The sequence below is a fragment of the Rissa tridactyla genome, chromosome 3 (assembly GCF_028500815.1).
Source record: "Rissa tridactyla isolate bRisTri1 chromosome 3, bRisTri1.patW.cur.20221130, whole genome shotgun sequence".
Taxonomy (NCBI): Eukaryota; Metazoa; Chordata; class Aves; order Charadriiformes; family Laridae; genus Rissa; species Rissa tridactyla.
Genome location: NC_071468.1, coordinates 109,754,694 through 109,776,967, shown reverse-complemented (window position 1 = coordinate 109,776,967; position 22,274 = coordinate 109,754,694). Strand labels below are relative to the sequence as shown.

At 36.5% G+C, this 22,274-nt stretch overlaps 1 protein-coding gene across 4 annotated transcripts in view; it reads left to right on the top strand.

Annotated features, from left to right (window-relative positions):
• The window catches only part of KIDINS220 (kinase D interacting substrate 220), an 83,572-nt gene that overhangs the window by 24,755 nt on the left and 36,543 nt on the right, over nt 1-22,274 (top strand). For all 4 annotated transcript variants that reach the window (XM_054194684.1, XM_054194681.1, XM_054194682.1 and 1 more), the window contains exons 10-22: nt 53-151; nt 858-956; nt 1,901-2,078; nt 2,583-2,747; nt 3,872-4,051; nt 4,429-4,594; nt 5,504-5,655; nt 7,999-8,288; nt 9,435-9,575; nt 10,200-10,443; nt 10,615-10,703; nt 11,723-11,867; nt 15,701-15,863. In XM_054194684.1, the coding sequence (XP_054050659.1) occupies nt 53-151; nt 858-956; nt 1,901-2,078; nt 2,583-2,747; nt 3,872-4,051; nt 4,429-4,594; nt 5,504-5,655; nt 7,999-8,288; nt 9,435-9,575; nt 10,200-10,443; nt 10,615-10,703; nt 11,723-11,867; nt 15,701-15,863 (2,111 nt within the window). The remainder of the gene's footprint in view (nt 1-52; nt 152-857; nt 957-1,900; nt 2,079-2,582; nt 2,748-3,871; nt 4,052-4,428; nt 4,595-5,503; nt 5,656-7,998; nt 8,289-9,434; nt 9,576-10,199; nt 10,444-10,614; nt 10,704-11,722; nt 11,868-15,700; nt 15,864-22,274) is intronic.

Genomic DNA, 22,274 nt, shown 5'->3' with positions numbered 1-22,274 from the left:
TTAATCCAACTGAGTGAAAGTACTGACAACATTTAATACTCTTTTTTTGCAGGATAATAAAACTGCTTTATACTGGGCAGTTGAGAAAGGAAATGCTACAATGGTGAGGGATATCTTGCAATGCAACCCTGATACTGAAACATGTACAAAGGTAATGATTACAATTTTAATGGAATTGCTTTGTTTAACATGTGTTCTCAACCCCTATGTGATGTTAAGACCATAATACCAAATTCGGTTTTTGTGAAGTGTTGATACCCTGCATGCTGTAAAATAAAAAAATAATTTCTTCTGAAACACGGAATTTATTTTTATCAATGGTAACATCCCTTTAGTTGATAAACATCACCTTCTACTAAAACTCAATAGTAGGGAAAGTGTGGATGGTTTACCTCAGCATCATTGACATGACCAGCAATAAGGAGTAGAGAGCAGGTGCTACTGGAAACTGAGGAAAATAGGTTTCTGATATTACTAAGAATGAAAGTTTAGACCACAGTTTACTGCATGTGCAGGAATAAAAAAAATAGGGGAAGTAGTATGTACAGCAGTGAATTGCCTCTTCTATGAGTCTCTTTTCAAACATCTTGTATTATATCTGAATCTTGTTTTCTGTTTGACACTGTTATTAACAGAAATGTATTTTGTTCTGTGGTTCTAACCAATGTGGAATACAGGGCCTGTGATACTTTCGCAGTAATGTATGTACTGAAATGTTGTTATTCACACAGTAACATATTTAAATAAAAATTGTCTTAAAAGTTTGGGACTTAATTTGTTACGCTATCACTAGTTTTTGCTTGGTTTTGAGTATACAGAAAAGATCTTTTTATTAAGCCTTTATTTTTTCCTTTTAGGACGGAGAAACACCGCTTATAAAGGCAACCAAGATGAGAAATATTGAAATAGTGGAGCTTCTTCTGGATAAAGGAGCTAAGGTCTCTGCTGTAGACAAGGTAAAGAATATTTGTTTGTTTACTTTAGTAAGTTTAATCATTTTAGTTTTGAAGCAGAATTTTGTAGTGAACTGTCAAGGCTAATACAGAAAGAAAGCTTCCCATATGCTTAATAATTAAGTAGACCATAACGCTTAAATACTTAGTCTCCCATATGCTTAATAATTAAATAGATCAGAATACTTAAATATAAATTAATTCCCAACATTAATATAATGAATTTTTTTTGTTTGTATTAGGGTGCTTTTAGTAATATTAAAAAAAAAAAATATTCCAGGTCAGGAATAAAAATTTCACAGATAGGAATACTAATTCTTAATACACTTGAAAAAAGAGCATAGAGAATGGTTGTTATTTGTCACTGATGTTTGGTTTTGATTAGTAGACTTTAAACCAGGCAATGCCAAGGACAAATACAATGGTTTGTTGCTGTCCTCTTATGCATTACCTACTTTGATTTTAAACCTTTTAAATACAGGAACATTTATTTGATACTTTTTTAACCTCTTAGTATTATATTTAGGGCCAATATGTAATAACGTCGATTTCATGTAGTAAGGAAACTTCTACAGGAAAGTTTTTTGGAGAAATCTGAGCAGACATTGAAATAATTCTAACAAGCAGTACCTCTTGTTCCAAACCAGTCTCTGAATTTGATAGTAGACACTTGTTTCTAAATAGAGACTATGGTTTTCATGAACCGTAAGATATTGTTATAAACATTCAAGAAAGAAGATAGTGCCTTAGATTTAGCTGTCTTTTCTGAAACTTTTGTACTGCTTTTTCAAGGGGAAAAAATGCTTGCTGTAAGGTATTAATGCTGTTGAGAATACCTTGAGATGTATTTCAAGTAAATAATGCATCCAAAATGATGTGGAACATACGGTCTGTTCATAATCTTAGGAATTTATGTTAGATATTACTAATTTTTCACTTAATTGCAGAAAGGAGATACTCCACTTCATATCGCCATTCGTGGAAGAAGCCGTAAACTTGCTGAATTACTCTTAAGAAATCCAAAAGATGGTAGATTGCTTTATAGACCCAACAAAACAGGAGAAACACCTTACAATATTGACTGTAGCCACCAGAAGAGTATCTTAACACAGATATTCGGAGCCAGTAAGTATAAGTATTTAATTTTATATTTTTTTAATCACTTGTATATTGAGAATTGAGTTTATTCAACTCTATATTGAAATGTGAAAAACCATTTAGTTTTTTTAGTATTCCAACTAATGGCAGAGCTTTAAAAAAATCCCTTGCAAAAAGTTCATCATTCTAAAAGCTTAACATAAATCAGATGTACCTTGTATTTTTGACTTTTGACATTGGATACTGTGCAACTTCTGTTGATTGTTTTGTTTTTACTTAGGTCTTGCTTGTGTAGGAATTAATTTCTTTAACTTGCTGTGATTTGTGGTTTTGTTTCTCTCTCTTGTGGTAAGCTGTAATGACCTTTATAATTATGTAACATTCATGTGGATGGTTTAAAATTCCTTTGAACAAGAATGTAGGAGTATATATACAAATATAGGTGAACCTGTCATGATTTTATGTATGAAAGTTGTCATATTGAAGAGATTTCTTAAAGCAAAGTTCTGTAACATAGTATTCATATTACAGGACACTTGTCTCCCACGGAATCTGACGGTGACATGCTGGGTTACGATCTGTACAGCAGTGCTTTGGCTGATATTCTGAGTGAACCAACCATGCAGCCACCTATCTGCGTAGGCTTATATGCACAGTGGGGAAGTGGAAAATCCTTCCTGCTCAAGAAACTTGAAGGTAAAATTTGATTTAGCCTTTTCTGTAGGTTCAAATCTATCTATGAAAAGCATCACAAGGGAGCTGCCAGTTTTTGCGACAGCCGTTGGTCCATTTAATGTTGTATCCAGTCTCTGTTTCTGTAATGAAAGGATTTAAATTTTAGTGTGGTCAGTTCATCCATTGGTTGCTTTGTTAATTTATACAATGTCACGACAGTCTTTAAGTGTTGCTGTCCATTGTCCTCTGGGTTTCCTGCAGCAGTGAATCTACACTTTAGGTACTGCTGAAAATATGGCTGCTGAAATATGCCTTGCTGAGGGTGTTTGTGTGTCAAATCAGGTTCAGACCTCTTTTTGCTGCATGTCATCTTTTTGCTGTGTGTCATCTTTTTTCCTTTTTTTTTTTTTAAGAATAAATTCCAGACTATTAATATTGTTTCTCTGTAGTATATTTTCTCTGCATCTAGTTTTCTTCCTCTGCCCCCTTATTTACTTTGAGCTTTTTGAACTTTCTGAAATGACAGAAGAAAGCAAATACAGCATATGAAGAGTGTCAATGCTTTTCACAGTGGAAATAGGCGTCTTATTTACAGTTTTGGTTTTTTTCTAACAAAGGATGTTTTTCTGAGACGTTTCAGTATGATTCAAAGTACTTTCTGCTGTTTCTGTGTTTTTAAAAGCTTCTATATTAGTCAAAATGGGGTCTCTGCGTTCATTTTGTTCAACTGATGCCCCATGTCATAAACAAAAAGTGGTGTGCATTTTTGACTCTGATGTTTATTGTTGATGAGATATTACTTTTTTAGAACACTTTGCCATCATAAAATATGTTTTAAACTTTTGAAGGAGAATAGAAAATGGCACGGCTTTTAATATGCCTGCAAACATATGAAATCTGCAGCAGACAGTGCAAGTATTATTACTTAAATGGTTTCATACATTGCATGCATGAAAACTTAGGGTTTTGCATTAACATTTGAAGAATTCAAGCATCATTGTCTTTTTTTTTTGATGAATAATAGGGAAAAGTTATGAAGTCTACTAAAAAAGTGTTTCTTTTCAAAGATGACCATTATAATACCTTCTTTGCTTTCTGTTCTAGAGTGATTTAACATGTTAACTCGTTTTGTCTTTTTGTTTTAGATGAAATGAAGACTTTCGCCGGACAGCAGATCGAACCTCTGTTTCAGTTCTCCTGGCTTATTGTATTCCTCACACTTTTGCTGTGCGGAGGTTTGGGTTTATTGCTTGCTTTCACAGTGGATGCAAAGCTTGGAATAGCGGTGTCACTCAGCTTATTAGCAGTTCTCTACATTTTCTTTAGTAAGTCTTATTTTATATGAAGTTTGTGAAGGTTTTAATCTATTTTTGGAATGCAGTATTGTTTTGTAGACAAGCTTTGTGATTCAGAAAAAATACTAAATATTTTTGCAGAAAATAGGACCCTTTTGCACCCTTTCCTCGTGTTTTGCATGTAATTTGTGAAAGGGCACTCCTGAAAAGAAAGAAGAATTTTGTTTATTAACTTTATTATTTTACTCTTAGGATTCTCATTTTTAGCCATAACCATTAAAAATTCATTCAATTCCTTTTATGCAACTCCATGCTTTAGCTGTTCAAATTTCATGGTTCTTTCAGCTGTAAACATTGACTAAAATATAGCCAAAACATCTTTTTTTTATTATTTTTTAATATTTTAGCTGTAATTTACTTTGGTGGCCGAAGAGAAGGTGAGAGCTGGAACTGGGCCTGGGTGTTAAGTGCAAGATTGGCAAGACATATTGGATATTTAGAGTTACTTCTCAAACTCATGTTTGTGAACCCGCCGGAATTACCAGAGCAAACCACTAAAGCTTTACCTGTCAGGTTAGTTATTTCGTTTATTTACTCTTGAATTAATAATTCATGTTCACTCTGATATTTTTCAGACTGTGCATGTTTGTCTTCCTATGAAAAGCTGTTGAAATTCCTGTTTGAAAAACAGTAACCCTAGAAGATCATGTAGCTAAATTTTTCATTCTGAAGAAGACGATAGTGTTTTTGAGAAAAACTCTCTGCCAAAGTCAGTAAAAGTTACTGCTTTCTAGTATTCGGGGTTTTGACTATCATACTAATAAAAATTTGTAGAAGACAAACTAAGAATTCGGTTTTCTGGCACAGCTTACTGTTTCACTGATTACTTTTGTTAACTAATTGTTTTATGGTTTTTTTTTTACTTTCCCCTTAAGTAGAGCATCAGACTGCTCAAAGCTTCCAGCGTACCTGAAAGCAAGAAAATTTATGCCATGTGTTTTATAGTTTTGTTTAGTCTTATTGTTTAGAAACTTGTATTTTAGTCTCATGGTGCTTTTATGTGATCTTGTTCTGTTTTGTTTTGTTGGTTGTTTTTTTTTTTTTAATCCTCCATAAATATTTGCAAATAGCTTGGAATGCAATTTTAGAAATACTTGTCAATGTTATGTTTTGCATCATGAAGATATTTTTATGTTTTTACTGCCATCTGAGGTGCCATTAGTGATGTGATCATTTTCATCTTTTTAAGAAATCAAATTTTAGAATAAGAAGTGGGGCAAAGAAGAGTTTGATAACAGGAGAAGAAACAAATACTTCAATGCTATGTAGTGTTTAAAAAAAAAAAAGTATTTAAGTATTTTACATTTTGTGCCACTTGAAAAGACTTAGCTTCAGAGACGCAGGAAGATTTTTCGTTTTGGTTGCTAGAAAATATCTAAAGCTTTCTGAAGTATACAAAATATGTGGATTTTTCTCTTTCAGATTTTTGTTTACGGACTACAATAGACTGTCCAGTGTAGGTGGAGAAACGTCATTGGCTGAGATGATTGCTACCCTCTCTGATGCATGTGAAAGGGAATTTGGTTTCTTAGCAACAAGGCTATTTCGAGTTTTCAAGACAGAAGATACACAAGGTTTTTATTACCTGAATGACATTTCCGATTATTCCATTTCAGTGCATTGCTATCAGGGTTCTGTTTTTCACGTTATAAGCTCTTTTTAGAAACTGTTCTAGCCATGCAGCAATTCGTACAGAAGGGGAAACTCTTTGCATTGTTTTGGAGAAAAAAATGGGCTGTTTTCTTTGCTTATCTTGATTTTATTAATATAATATCTCCTGTGAAGTATAGTTTTCAGAGGTGTCAATGGAAATGCATATTTATATTGCATCCTTTTAGATGCAGCATGGTATTTTTCCATAGCAATTGAGTCATTGTGTCTGATTCAGATAAAGGGAAAAGTATACTTTTGTGTACTGCTAAAAGAAGTTTCTATTTGGTTTATTAGATTTTAATTCAGAGCTTTTATGAGTGACCACTGCTTATACTGGGAAATAATAAACGTGTAGAACGTGTCGATCCAAAACTATAAATTGCTGTGATCAGCACTGGTAAGATAGGATGAAATATTCCTACTTGATCCAAATGGAACAAACTATTTTCTGCTGTCCCATTTTTAGATTTCTGAAGAGAATTTGCAGAACAGAGTATGATATTGTGAAGAAAGGGAATTCTTGAGTCATAGAGTATTTATTTCTACTTTGAGTTCAGTTTCAGTCAGTTACTTCTCATTTCATTTTGACCTTGACTGCAAATTGAGGAATCTGTTAGATGCTGTCTCCGCTTACAAAGTGAAACGTTTAGACTCTCCTGTCTTGCAGAGGGTGGAAAAAACATGCTATTGTGCTGAACACCACTTACTCTTCTTTGTTATTTCTCAAATTCACTGAATGTTCTTTAGGAAAGCGGTATGTGGATTTTTTCACCCTTATTTCCATATTAAACGTTCTGCAGTTCTTCTCCTTAACCTCTGTGAAACGGCTTTCATGATGCTGTAATTTCTCCCAAAGTTGACTTGAGAGTGGCAGTGTAGTACTTTCATTTGTAATCCTATATTTCTCTTGTATTCCTTGGCTCTGTTGCCTTCCTGTGGTCTTCCTATTTATCTAATTGATTTTTTTTTTATTTTATTTTCCGTTTTTGATGATCTTGCACATCTTCTCCTTGTCTCCAGATGTTTATAGGTCTAGGGTCATAGGTTTTTTCTCTCTGGGTGTTCACAGAAATTGCATATTGGTTTCTTCTTAGTCTCCTGTAAGATACAGAGACAGGAGATAATTTTTTCTATGTCTGTAAACTCGCAGACAGGCCCATGCAATTGACATTTCATTGTTGATGATTCCTAAGTCTGTCTCTAATCCTGTTCTATCTCTTTCTAGCTAGAGGAAGCTTAAAGCCCTACTTCAAGATGTCTAGAACTGAATGTAATTATAACTCAGCTGTTATTCTTCTCTTCTTGCCACTCACTCCTCTCGCTATGCATTTCTGTTGCTTTGTCCTGCATCACAATCCGATCTGTCACATATGTCCAGCTCATATCCCAGTCTAGGATATCATATGTGGGCTGTGTATAAACCTTGGATATTCTTTCCGTGTAGCAAACTTAAAATTTGATTTTTTCCATTCCAGTTCAAATATTGATTTTTAGCTGTTAATTTTTTTTTATCAGATTATTGCTATATTCCGTTCTTTGTTATCAACAAATGTGTACAGAAGATGTGAACCTTCTAGATGTGCACATCACTAGATGTGTCCACGTCCTCGAGGCGGAGGCTGCTACTTTGGAAAAAAGCTATTTCTTTGATCACTACTTCAGCTGTGCTAACCTCCAACTGCAATATTTCTTCGTCTCTTCCTTATCAATCCAACTGAAGTCAGGAGGTCTCTATTCTTTACTGAGGCCCTTGTGATCTATCCAAACCTTCCATCTGCTGTCCACCCTTGTTTGTGTATGCTTTAGCATGGAAGAAAGGATAGTCTCAGGTTGTAGCTTGCAATTTTGATTTAGTTCTCCAGTGGCACCATTAGTACTAGGTAATGTATCGTGTTTCTGTTTAAAACCGATAATTACCTTACTGTTTTCCTAGGATTTACTTGTATGAATACACTTTACTGAGATACGTCACAAAGGGGATGAAACCACTGATATGAAATCTATTTAATAAAGATCATTTCCATCCAGTGTGGATTTCTTGAAACAATGGAAATAAATTGAAGATTAAAGGAATATTTCCATAATTTATAAGAATTTTGGCAAATTTAGACAATTTTTTTCACGTGTTTGTGACTGGGTGGTAACCCTGCGGTAACCTTCTGTGCAAGTTAGTGTTTTATGAGAAGTATGCAAGTTAATAGATTTTGTACTCACCTGTAATTACATTTTTACATTCATTTTAACAACAAATACTTGTTTCCTAGGTAAAAAGAAATGGAAGAAAACTTGCTGTCTCCCTTCCTTTGTGATTTTCCTGTTCATACTGTCTTGCGTTGTTTCTGCAATTGCCCTGCTGGCTATTTTTAATGTAGAACCAGCCAACATGACAGTAAATGTTATTCTTATATCAGTTACCTGTGTTGTTGGTTTGGCCTTTATCTTGAATTGTCGCACATGGTGGCAAGTCATGGATTCAGTTTTGAATTCTCAAAGAAAACGTCTTCACAACGCTGCCTCCAAGCTTCACAAGTTGAAAAGCGAGGGGTTCATGAAGGTAAGCATTTATATGAATCGACCATTAAAAGAATTGAAACAAAAACCCAAACCTGTAGCCTTCTCAAGAAGGGGCACCATTTATTTAATCGGGCCAAGTCTCGCAACATTAGAATGAACCTTGGTGAGTTTTTACTGAAGGGAATACTTCTGTTCCACTGGTAATTATGCTTTGTCTTCGTACAAGATCTGTCTGCCCAAGCAGGAATGTTAGGTTTTGATTAAGTTTTCAGTTTCTAATTTTATTTTTGCTGGGAGGAAGGTACTAGGAAGACAATTGTTCTAAATGATCAGTAGTTAGTAAAACCTTGCTTTAGATCATAGGATTAGAAAGAATAACCTTTAAAATATTCTAAAGGTGAAAAAACAAGCCTAACGTTGGCTGTCTGCAAGACCTCTTTACTAAGAAAGGCAGGATAGGACTGAAAGAACATTCAAAAACGGTTCATGTATTTAATGAAAAATGGTAGAAAATACTATTGTTTAGCTGGGTTATATCTAAATTGATAGAAAATGTTCCAGAGAGTTCCTCATATGACTTATGTCATCTTAATGTGCACATTTAAGATATATCTAGTGGTGAATAGATCAGATTTTAATGTCTACCTATTAGTTGCTGAAATTAAGGCACGTGAATTCCACCTCTGTTTTTACGCTAAGGGTGGTTGTTAAATGTGTAACTTAATGTTGAAAAACTTTATAAATCTTCAGATTGTATATCCTGAATAGGAATGACTGATTTCCTTGACTGGAAGGCAGATAGAAAATTGTAGTGTACATTTTATGCAAAGCAATTTTTGAGGATTAGCTGAAGCTACAAATACTTTTTTGTTTACTCTTGGAATACTGATTTACAGTGCATAAGTATTACTTTATTTTTAAATAACATTATAATGGATTTTAAATAAGGGTAGTTTGTTACGTTAAAGTGGAATATGGAGTTCTGCTGTACATTTTTGTGCAAATAGGAAATTAAAATTTTGGAAGTGACATTTTAGGACTTTGGGTATTTATAAGTGTTTATTTTTGTAATCTTATTGAAGTATTTTTGGGGAAAGTAGCAATCTGCAAAAGGAATTATATGCATTTTTGTGAGTTTTAAGTATTATAGACATGTCTCTTCTGTCTTTACTTTTAATTTTTATAGGTTTTGAAATGTGAGGTGGAACTGATGGCCAAAATGGCAAAAACCATTGACAGCTTCACTCAGAACCAGACAAGGCTTGTTGTAATTATTGATGGATTGGATGCTTGTGAACAGGACAAAGTTTTACAGATGCTTGATACTGTGAGTTGGATCATTTTGTAAAGATGATCTCTGGATTATCTGGGTGAACTCTTCCATAGATGAGCTCAGATACACATGATTATTGTGTATTTTCTGTAGAAAGAAGGCATACAAACAGAGTCTGTGTGTGTAGTCTTTTAACGTTTGTGTAGATTGGCGTAATGGTAATACTAAGTGTGACGGGTTTTAAAAGTTGAAAATGAAATCCCAGTAGGGACTGTACATGTTAATACTTGTGAAAAGTTGTGAAATAATCATATGTAAATTATTGAAAATTAATATCCTGTTGAAACAAACTTAGAACGTTTGGAGAATTTTTCATACCTTAGGTGAAAAATACTGAAATGCTAAACGTTTGGGGGGGGCTAGGACATTACTGTGTGATCCCTTCTTGGTGATGACTTCACTGTAACTACTACTGTTAATTTGTCAAGTGTGCTTATTTCTAATTGTGGGTAAGTTCCAAACATAAGATATCTCATGTTGAAGAAACTGACATCTCTATATATCTCTTGTCCTCTCAAGTTTATAACTGAAACCGAATGAATATAAAATGTTGAGTCAGATGTTCAAATGATCCACAGTTACTATTATTAACAAGGTGTGCTGTCTGCTTTTTTACAGGTGCGAGTCTTGTTTTCAAAAGGCCCATTTATTGCTATTTTTGCAAGTGACCCACACATAATAATAAAGGCTATTAACCAGAATCTCAACAGTGTTCTACGTGATTCAAACATAAATGGACATGATTACATGAGAAACATAGTCCATTTGCCCGTTTTTCTGAATAGCCGAGGACTTAGTAATGCAAAAAAACTGATGGTAGCTTCGACAACCAACGGGGATATTCCTTATACAGATAATGCAGGTAAGGTTATGCAGGAGAATGATATAACAGTTACAAAACTAATGTTAAAAAAATCTGGTTTTTTTGGAAAAAATTAGTTAAATAATTGTCAGATAATTAGTGTTATTTTATAGATCAGTCAAATGTATACGAATGGAGAAAATGCCTGCCTTTTTGTTTTCTTTTCCAAAGGATTGCATGAAGATGTTGACAAGAGAGTTTCTCAGAACAGTCTTGGAGACATGACCAAGCTTGGTAGCAAAACTGCTCTCAATAGGCGGGTGAGAAAGACTACTTTTTTTTTTTTTTTTTTAGACTGAATGGGGATGCTGGTAATACCTCTTTTTTTCTATTCTTTTCTTTTTTCTTTCATGTTTTTGATCATGTCAACTTGGAAAACTTACCAAACCATCTTATGACATTAATACAAATGATCCATGTAGGAAAGGTACATTCTTAAATCAGTAGAATGATGCTCTATCAAAGAGGAAGAAGCTTTCTTGCTCCCCAAAATGTTCTTTTCGCAAATACTTAAATTTATCCCTCTGTGAATGCTGAGATGATACAGGATACCGGTAGTAGCTATGATTGATGTATGTGTGTTTATTTTGGATTTTTGTGTATAAGCCCAGTATCACTTGATCACAGGATCTTGCAACAAGGGGCAGTAATTGAGCGAATCAAGGAATTTAGGATATTATAGTTCTCGACTTTTACTGCAGCATGTCCACCACGCTTTCTTTCCTGCTTTCTGTTCTGTTTTCCCATCTTTACGTAAAATCAGAAAGTGGTTGAATCAGAAAGTGGTTGAATAAAAGTAGGAAGTAGTGAAAAGCAACACACAGTCTGAGGATTCTGAGGCTTTTGAACTGCCATACACAGAAACTGGTGGAATTTTGTAGCAGAGAAACCTGATGTTTGCGTTGATTTTAAAATGTGATTAGTAAATGGATGGCATTAACTTTTTGTGGAGACAGTAGGAAACAATGATGGCAATACTGAAATTAGTAACTTTTTTTTACAAGTATCTCACTGTGTCAGTATTTTGCTCCCTCAGAAATGGCATGGAAGTAAAATGTGTAACTCTTGACAGTTCTTGGCTTATGCGGAAGTCATGTTCAACTGTTACACAGCTAAATCAGAATTAAATTCTGGTAAATATTTTCATGGTATTTCATGTCGGCTTCTCAGACATATTCACAAAGGTTCTAACTTTATAATCAAGTAAAACAAATATTTCAAATACATAAAAGTTTTTGATACCAATCAGTATTCCTTGCTTCCTTTGTATCATTATCAGGATACTTACCGAAGGCGCCAGATGCAACGTACCATTACCCGCCAAATGTCTTTTGATTTGACCAAGCTGTTGGTTACAGAGGATTGGTTCAGTGATATCAGTCCTCAGACCATGAGAAGATTGCTGAATATTGTTTCAGTGACAGGTAAGTGTGTCATGTTTGTGTACTGTAAACACTATTGTGTTGTGGTTGCTGGTAGTTACACTCAGACTTTTTGGTGTGAAAACTAAATTTAACAAGTCAGTCTGCGTGTTGATTTTGAAAATCCTTCTGAAGCAAACTCTTCAAGCAAAGATTGTAGACTATTCTATGTAGACTTAAAAAATATTTGTTGTTTCATTGACTTCAGTTGAGAGGTAAATTATTCTAGTCTATATTTTTGGGAAGTCTTATATTTTTTAAATTTTGAAGTGGGATAATAAAATACATTTTTCAGTTTCTAATACTCTAATGTGAACAAAGCTCGTAGTGCTGGTACCTTAAAAGGTAAACTGCGAGGCAAAACCAGGTATGTATCCTTTTCACTCTTGCAATGGATATTTGAAGTCCTTTTTCCCTAAATGGTTGTCTGGGGCTGATGATGAAAGCATTTTGTGACCTGTTTTCCTTCAACAAAGCACGATCAAGACATTGGTATCTTTGAGGTTTAAAAATTGGACACAACTGGAAAAGCTGTTATGGAAGTCTAATAAAAGTCATGTTTCATGCAGTAAGTGAATGGGGAATGTTTATTTACTGTCTTTTCTATTACACTAAAAGGCACTGAGTAGCCTTACAGCTAACTGGTTCAGAACAAACAAATTGAGTTACTTTTCACACTGTATATAGTGAAGTACATAACTCTGCAACAGTGTTATGTGGATGCGGGAGGATTACGTGGATTCAGAAAACAATTAAATATCTGAAAAGTAAAATTCATCAAGTGCGAATAGAAAACAAGCAATAAACCACAAGTCACCAGGGGCTGGAATAACAAAAGAGAATATTATTTTTCCCCAGGTTCTGAAGCTTTTATATAAGATTTGCTATTGTGCAGTATGAGGCTTCTGGGAACTTGGACCTTTACTCAGAATTGGATTGATCTTTAACCAGAAAAAAATGCCCTGTCAAAAGCTTGAGCTTAATTTCAGTATCCTTAACTATTTTTTGTATTGATGCGAAAGCCAATACCAGCTTTTTCAAAAGGATCAAATTTCATGTTTTCTCTACTCCAGGCTTTGTATTCTGAATGTTTATGATTAAGGTGTGGACCCTTGTAGGAAACTGCCATTCACCAGGTGCTAGTGAAACACTTTTTTACTTTGAGGGTGACTAAGCATTGGCACAGGTTGCCCAGGGAGGTTAGGGAGTCTCCATCCTTGGAGATATTCAGAAGCCATCTGGACACAGTCCCGGGCAACTGACTGTAGGTGGCCTGGCTTAAGCAGGGGGGGTTGGACCAGGTGACCTCCAAAAGTCCCTTCCAACCTCAACCATTCTGTGATTCTGTGAAACAAATAATATTTACAGTTTCTTGGACTAACTGGAAAATGTAAAGGATTCACAGATATGCCAAATGTATTGTCTTTAATACTTAAAAATATTTTAGTACTATTTAGCATGCATATTTAGTATATTAAGTTAGGTTCGTTCTACAAGATGGGTTACAAACAGGAAGGTTAATTCAGGAGAACTTCTTGCCACTGGTAAGCAAGGTTATCGGCTCATAAAATAATGAGTAGCATAATGATTGAAGAGACAGTAAACAGTTCTACCTACAGCTGAGTTGAGGAAAGGACAAATAGTGCTTTTAAAATTTGAAACAGATAGTTGAAAAAACGTTACGTTTACTATACAGATATTTCTGATTTTGTTTTGTTTTTTCTCTATCTAATCTTGCATGCAATTGTAGTTTTTTCCATTGACACACTAGGTATCAGTGGTGTCTTTAAGAAGTGATGCACCTTTGAGCTCTTCCCTTACAAATTGATCCCACCTATGGCTTTGTACATTACACTTTAAGGAGGGTGTTGCAAGATGACATTGATCCTATTCTTTACAGCTTGGGTGCTGCAGAACTCTTCCCCTGAATAAAATGGAGTACTTGTTTTTATGCCACTTTAGCTCTTCTAATCTGAGTTCCTGGTTTCATGATAAAGGATCTCATTAAATGACGGGTAGTACAGTACTACATTGTACAAATGGAGAACAGAGTGAATATTACGGTGTTTTGAAGGAAAAAGGTTCTGCTCTTGTTTTTTAGTTATTTCAACATAAATCAAATTGTCACAAACTCTGGATTATGTTAATGAAAATAGAATCTCTAAAACTTCTGATTTTGCCTAATAACATTTGATTGCTAGGAAGACTACAGTACGATGCTACCAGTAATACAAGCAATAAAAGATTATGTTAAATGATCTTTGCCGTTTCTAGAAATATGACCTATGTCTTTCTACGATAACATTTAATGCTCAAGTAAAAAATCTTCTTAATTTTCTAATGAGAGCTGGATCATTTGAGAGAGAATTTTAGGAAGGAAACTTTCACAGACACAGAAATATCACAGTCGCCTGCGGGCATATCAAGGATTGGTTAAACAGACTTGGCATTAAGTTCTGCGTTGGGTGATTGTAGCCATTGCCTACACTGGGCGCAGTTCAGAAATCAGCCTGTCTCTGCTGCGCAGCACGTAGCTGGAGCTAGGAAACCTGCTGCAACCATCTCAGGTCACACTTAAGGTGTTTGCTTTACCGATAGATGTAGAGAGTAATAATACAGGCCAAAACTGAATTGTTTCCTGCTGATGCATTTGGTTGCAGAAACCTACAGCAGCAGTATCAATGCTGCGTCCACTGCCCAACTTAACATTGCATTTGTGATTACTTATTTCCAGCATGCCACAAGGTAGGTGGGACTGGTTCAGATCTGGTGCAGTGCTGAAGTAGTTGTCTCAGTAGGAAGTATGATACTGAGAACACAGTTGTATGTCTCCAAGCTGAGGTTCAGCTCTGTCAAACCAACTTGCGTAACACAAGGGGTTGGCTGTCTTCCATTAACTTAATGTTAGTATAATTAATAGAAGAGCGTTAATATGTCATTTTCCCCGCTTTCCCATGCATTTTCCCTTTTTTAGTGATCATTTGTGTGTGACAACAGACTTAAAATTCTCAGCTAATCTTTTAAATAACGTGCCGACTCAGCATTGTCGTTACCATTTGTAGCATGAAATGTCTGGTTTCATGCTACAAATGAAATGGCAAATTATAGTGCAGATATGAAAGTATAAAAAAATCACAAACTGTTAGTTGTAAAAGCAAACAAACAAAAAAACCCTTTCAGGAACACTTTTAGTGTACTATAATCTGGGGTTATATATGGTGATTTCATGAGCAGAGCCTTCAGGCTGTTATACGTCACCACCAATATTAATAATGCAGTTCTAGAAAACTTGCTAAAACTTGAAATGCATAAACTGTGGCATTAACTTTTTCTGTTTTTTTGAAATAACTTTATTTGTAATTCATACCCCACCTTATTAAGTTAAAACACTCTTTTGTTTATAGCTTTGAATTTTACTTTATTGGCTATTGAAGATGGCAGTTCTGTGCCATCTAACTTCTTTTGGCCATATTTCATATGCCAGTGCACAGATGGTCTTCCACAGTATCAGCATGATTTTTGTGTTTAGAGTGAGAAATGAATGCTGTGTGAAGTTCTCTATTGAGTTTTGTTAAAGTAACTTAAGATTCACCTGTAACAGGATCATATAATTAGTGTTTAACCTTGAGCTGAAGTTGACAGTTTTGGAGAGTCTCACATTCTGACCAGTGTTTGCAAGAAGTTTTATTAGGTTGTCAAATGATATTTTTAGATGCAACTTGATATGATTTTGAACTTACTGAGCTAAAAATATAGAGGGGAAAAAAAAAGTACCATTCAAAAGGGGGGAAAAAAATCCTCTGTATTTTTTTTTCCCTCCTTCCCTGTTATATTAGGTCGTTTATTGAGAGCTAATCAGATCACATTCAATTGGGATAGACTGGCTAGTTGGATCAATCTCACAGAGCAGTGGCCGTATAGAACATCGTGGCTCATACTGCATCTTGAAGAAACTGAAGGTGTTCCGGATCAGCTGACTTTAAAAACCATCTATGAGAGGTAGGTGTTGTTCTGGTAATGGTATGTATTTTCAATGATTAAAATAGTGATCATTATTAATGATGATAAGAATAATATGGCTTTCAAACAGCTACCAAGTTGTAATCGAAAACTCCCACAACCTTACTCCTTCTGTTAACTTTCAGAAACTTTTAAATGACTTTCATTGCTATTTAATGCACCGTGTATGAGTGCGTGCTTTGTATTAAAAACAAAGAGAATTATACTGGAATTCTTTCACAGATAGCTAGCTGTGCTTCTGTCTCTGATATAATTTTCATCTCTGCCTGTCAAGCTAGAAGGTTGGGTTTTTTCCCCCTAGTTAGAAATCTGAACTAAGCTCTGCAAAAACTGCCTTTACTGGAAAAGATCTCTGAAGGTTTGGTGCTTAGCAAGTGTGCTTGAGGCTACGGCAGTGCCTTGTGCTGCAGTTAAGGAATATGAAAAGGAAGCATGACTTTCTCCATTGCTGATACAAGTTGCTGTCGGACAGAGCTGTCTGGGTTTTGCAACTTGGAGCAAATGGTCCCTGTCTTGCCAGTGAACATGTCTTTCCAGAACCTGTCTGCATGTAAGAAAGGACTTGTGGATTGTGACAAGTGGCCTGATGACAGCGGGAGTAATGGTAGAGCAAGAATGTGACTGGAATTGGGCCTATAGGAAAGAAGCAGAATCTGAGAATCAAAGGCAGTGAGAGAAAAGAAGCATTTGACTTCTGTAAGAAATAACTGAGATCAAGTGAAAAGAACAGCTGAGGTAAAGAGGGAAGACTGGGATTGATTGAACAAGTTGCCAGAAAATCTAGAGACTTTGCAGGGTCCAGGGAAAGAATGGAGCGGAGAATGAACTTGGACAGAAAATTTTGGGAAGGTACCCTGCACTAAGAGCCAAGGAATGGGAGAAGATGAACTGGATGAGGGTCTGGGATGGGCTGGAAATGGTTGAAATGTTGAAAATGGAGTTAGGAATGATTGGGAAAGACAATTGGAATGGGTTGTATTAGAAAAGGAAAGTCAAAGTGGGGTTAAAATCTGAACGCAAAGAACCCAGAAGGTAGGGGGACAAGGGTGGACTGTGTGTGACGAGGCTGAGGACTGAAGATAGACAAGAGGGCAAGTAGTAGCCTGGAGTTGCTTCAGGTTGGGGGTTGTTGCTGAAATATCAAACTTCAGAGGTAAATAAGTGTGTGATTAGAAAACACTTCCCTCTAGAGAATGGATCCAGTTTCTGGATTTTGCATTTCCTCTGTGAGTGTGAGATACCTATGAAATCATAGATTAAGGAATGGGAACCCACCTCTCCATTGTGGGTTCACATGGCTAGTGTCACAAATGTTTATGTGATCAGGTAAGTACAATAATTCAGAATGATCAGGGATTCTCTCTCCTGTCCTGCTTTCCAGTACTCTTGCTGTAGTATTTCTAACTTATCTTTGTTTAGGTTTGCTGTATGGCATGTTTCATAATATTTTATTTTCAGCGTTTATCCAACAAATTCATTACAGTCTTTAGATTACTAACATTGACGGTAATAAATCGCTTTGGAGTGATCAAAGTCCAAAGCTATCTTCAAGACATAACAATGTTTATGTTTTGTGATAATTCAAAGGAGGTATTAGACACCTGAATTGTTCTTAGGAATGGGTAGTAGTAATTCCAGTATAAACTAACGTTCAATCTGTAGTAAACCAATGTAAGGAGAAGGAAAGGACAGTCACAATTGGATGTGAATGATTTATTTGGGTTCTGGATTATTTGTTGTTACTACAGACACTTGAACTGTTGATACTCAGTGCCAACTGGAGTGTGTCAGGGTTTATTAGTTCAGGTGTGGAGGAGATTCATGACTCCTGCTATGCTGTTTTGCCTCTTGCTATCCAGGTTGTGTTTGGAAGTTATAAAGCCACTTCGGTAGAGTGCCAATTCATAATTGACAGTTAAATACGTATAAATAAATTTATAGTGTATAAAACTTGTGTAATGTGAAGAAACAGTGAAGAACTCTGTACCATATATTGGAAAAGGGAAGATGATGATCATCTTTTAAGTAAAGCTGTTTGTTTTCTACCTGCAATACCAGGAAAACAAGGAAAAGAGGGCCAACATTCAGAATTCTCTCTTTAGCAAAAAATACCAACAGGAGTATTTGATATGAAAATGATAAAGCTACAAGACTGAGTTTCTTTGACTACTTAGCCATAAAAAAAAAGGTCATAATAATAACATTGCCGCATGCTCAGGAAGAGAATTGATGTCTGTGTCAGCCACCACTGTTTGAACCTCTGTAAGGAACTAAATATATAACTCTGCTGATACAGTGACAAAGCTGAGATCTCATCTGTCTGGTGATTTGGTTGATCATCTTTACTGTATGCTAAATATGAAAAGGTCTGCAAACTCTTCTCTGGTATTATCTAATATTCTAAAAATTCTTTTTTATCCAAAATAATCATTTCTGTGTCATTGTAATTCTTTTTATCTACAACTATTTGAAGTCACTTGGCTTGAATATCTGTTTCTGTATCAGTTCAAAGTAGAATATTTACTTTAGTTCCTCTTTTATAACTTTAGTCTCAGTTTCCTAAGGTTTTCTAGTTTATAAAGCAGCTTTCCCATTTGGGGTCTCATGAATAGATACCAGACTTTGATACTTTTATAACTTCTGCTCCTGTACTGAGTTTGTGTTACTTCTTCCCTGCCTTTTATTCTGCAAGGATATTTTTAAAAAATATTTTGGTGCTTTAGAACAGGAGCAAGAATATAATTTTCCCAGTATTGAGTATTTTGTGTCAAATTACTTTTTGTTGTGACAGTGCAAATTCTTCTTTGGTTTTGCTGCATTTCTGAACTCTAAGTGTGTGGGGAGAGGGATCTGCTTGGACATCTCCCTTGGATGAAAGGGGTCTTGTAGGTTCTGTGTTAAGTGTAGTTCTGCATTCAGTCACATTCTCCATGTAAGGAGAATGCTTTCATATTGTAGTTAAGTTTTCAACTTTTAAAATATTGTGTGTTAAGAAGCTTGCGAATCACCACGATTCCCCTGCAAGGGAGATCTCTCCATTGCCTTCCTCTTAGCTCCTGATTGTGCGGGGCAGAGGGTGAAGACAGCGGCTTGATCTGTTACAGGTACCTTCAGCTGAAGATACGGTAGGTATTTTGTGTGTGCACTGAGGGTATGACGAGTGATAATTAAACCTGTATTGTTTTACTGCTGTATCTTGGGAGACAGATTATAACCAGCTCTTTACTCTGAATACAGCCGGTGCTGTGGGAGTGTGATTCAGTGCGAGACTTGGTACCTGTGTCTATGGTGGTGCTGTGCCGGCAGGTGGCACTAGCAGAATGGCCGTCTGTCCAGCATAGCTCTGACAGCTGCTGTTTGCTTGTTTGTCTTGGCATATTCTGTATCCATGTTTAACATTAGTGATCTTTTTCACTAGGTGCTTTGTTTTTCAGCATTTCAAAGAATAAGCAATACTTTCACAACATATAAAAAGTACAGTAAAATGAAAAGAATCAAGTAGTCAAGCATTAAGAAATGAAAGAATAAAAATAGCCTGCAATTAATTCCTATGTATGCAGTATGATATATGATTTATATGATCATATGCTATTTTTCCCCCATAAGATTCTTGTCTTGTAATGTCCAGAATTTAATTTTGCAAACTGTATAAACCGGCTTTGTGGTAAAGGGGAGGACCATTTGCTGTCACATCTCAGCGCTATCAGTTGTAGTTGAAAAGAATGCAGTAGGTGAACTTAACTAAGAGAAGTGAAAGGTGCTCTAGAACTATCCGTCAGGGTTTGTGTGGTGCTGGGCTAGTCACCTCTGTTGTTCCTTTCACTTGGACAGTATTTAGGGGCACAGAGTCTAGTTGGACGTCAGTGATGAGTGGTGTTCCCCAGGGGTCAGCACTGGGTCCAGTCCTCTTCAATATATTCATCAATGACCTGGATGAGGTGACAGAGTGCACGCTCAGCAAGTTTGCCGATGACACAAAGCTGGGGGGGGGGGTGGCTGACACACCGGAAGGCTGTGCTGCCATACAGAGAGACCTGGACAGGTTGGAGATTTGGGCAGAGAGGAACCTTATGAAATTCAGTAAGGGCAAGTGTAGGGTGCTGCACGTGGGGAGGAATAACCCCATGCACCAGTACAAGTTGGGGGCTGACCTGCTGGAGAGCAGCTCAGCTGAAAGAGACCTGGGAGTCCATGAGCCAGCAGTGTGCCCTCGTGGCCAAAAAGGCCAATGGCATCCTGGGGTGCATCAAGAAGAGTGTGGCCAGCAGGTCGAGGGAGGTCATCCTCCCCCTCTACTCTGCCTTGGTGAGGCCACACCTGGAGTACTGTGTCCAGTTCTGGGCTCCCTGGTTCAAGAAGGACAGGGAACTGCTGGAAAGGGTGCAGCAAAGGGCTACGAAGATGATTAGGGGACTGGAACACCTCTCTTATGAAGAAAGGCTGAGGGATTTGGGTCTCTTCAGTCTGGAAAAAAGACAACTGAGGGGGGACCTTATCAACACTTATAAATACTTAAAGGGTGGGTGTCAGGAGGATGGGGCCAGGCTCTTTTCAGTGGTGCCCAGGGACAGGACAAGAGGTAACGGGCACAAACTTGAGCATAGGAAGTTCCACCTAAACATGAGGAGGAACTTCTTTCCTTTGAGGGTGGCAGAGCCCTGGCACAGGCTGCCCAGAGAGGTGGTGGAGTCTCCGTCTCTGGAGACATTCAAAACCCGCCTGGACGTGTTCCTGTGCAACCTGCTGTAGGTGACCCTGCTCTGGCAGGGGGTTGCACTAGATGATCTCCAGAGGTCCCTTCCAACCCTATGATTCTATGATTTGTGCCTCTCCTGGGAGGTGGTACACAGCTTATGATTCTGTAGGCTGATACTAGTAAGTGCTCAGTGTTCAGATCTGTATCTGAATCTAGTGGGAGCTCTGCCTTCAGTTGGTGGAGTACTCTGAAAAGAAATGGATATCTCAATTTTGTTACTAAATAAATATACCTGTATCTCCGTGCTTCAATTTGTTATTTAAAAAAAACCAACACCCTAACTAATATATTCTTATTGTGAAGGATTGTTAGGGAAAGTAAATTTATGAGTGCTTTTCCATAGATACTATGATGGATATGGAAGACTACATTGATGAGTATGAAACTAGTTTTGTCCGGAGTAGTGTATCTTTACTGTATCGTACTATGCAGAGATGGGAAAACCTACTGAATGTTGTATTGGCAACGTTTTCCCAAGGTCTTCAAAACCAAACCAAAATTAGGCTTCAATATGTGGCACGGGCACACCTCTGAACTGTCTTTGTGGGTTGGAGTCACTTAGACTTGTCTCCTAGTAACAGGTAGAGTTGCTGTGTGGTAGCTCTTTCATAGAGGGATATAAGCCCATGCTTTGTAATTGTGTCAGATTTTGAAAATAAAAAAATGCTGAATCTGCATTGTTGGCTTTTGGTCCAGATTCTGAACAAAAATGTCTACTCTCTTTATTTCCTTAAACTGACTTGCTGTGTCATCTCACTTCTATTCTCACACTTCCAGCCTCTCTTTTCTGGTCTGGATCTTTGGTTTAGCTTTCCAATTGGTATACTAAGCGGTACCAGTATTTACTCCTTTGGGTTTATGTGTTACCTTTTCAAGTCATCTCTCATCATCAGGATTTTCATGTAGTGTCTCTCCTTGCCAGGCTAAGCTCCTAATTCTGATTTCATGTCTGTTGTGTTCTCCTTCCCCTTTCATGTTCAGGTTTTTCTGTAGTCAAGCCCACTGTTGTCATTACCCACCTCTCCATTCTGGTCTACTTTAATTACTTTTGCCATTTTTTTTTATAATGGTGACATACAGTTAATATTGCTCTACATTTATGTTGTGCTGTGTTCCCTTCTGCGTTGCTGTAAAGAGTCCTCCTAATGTCACTTTTGTGTAATGCCAAAATGGTTTGCAGAAGTTGCAAAAAGCAAGTTTCTAAAGCCCTGAAGTGGAATAAAATACATGGGCTTTCAGTAAATGAAGTCGTAAGAGAATTAAGTTGTCAGATTAAAGCAAGTTTCTGTTGAATGTTTGCAACTGATGCTTCACAGACTTGTAAATTAGCCAGCTATGGGAATGTGCTCTCTTGTGAAGACTAAATGGAACATCCATGACACCAGAATAAATGTCAGTGCCCAGACCTAAATAAATGGCATACTGGGAAAAGTCACTGTGGCTTTTGTAGAGAGAAAATGTGTTTCAAGAAAATGAATTCTCAACAGAGTCAATGAGCAGGTAAAGAAGGCAATGGGAAATTTTGAAATTTAAGAAATTTTAAGCAAGATCTTGATCTAAGAACATTTGAATGCATTAAAATTTAAGGTAATAACAGGTGGGATTGCCTTATTACCAGGAAAATGAAGGAAGTG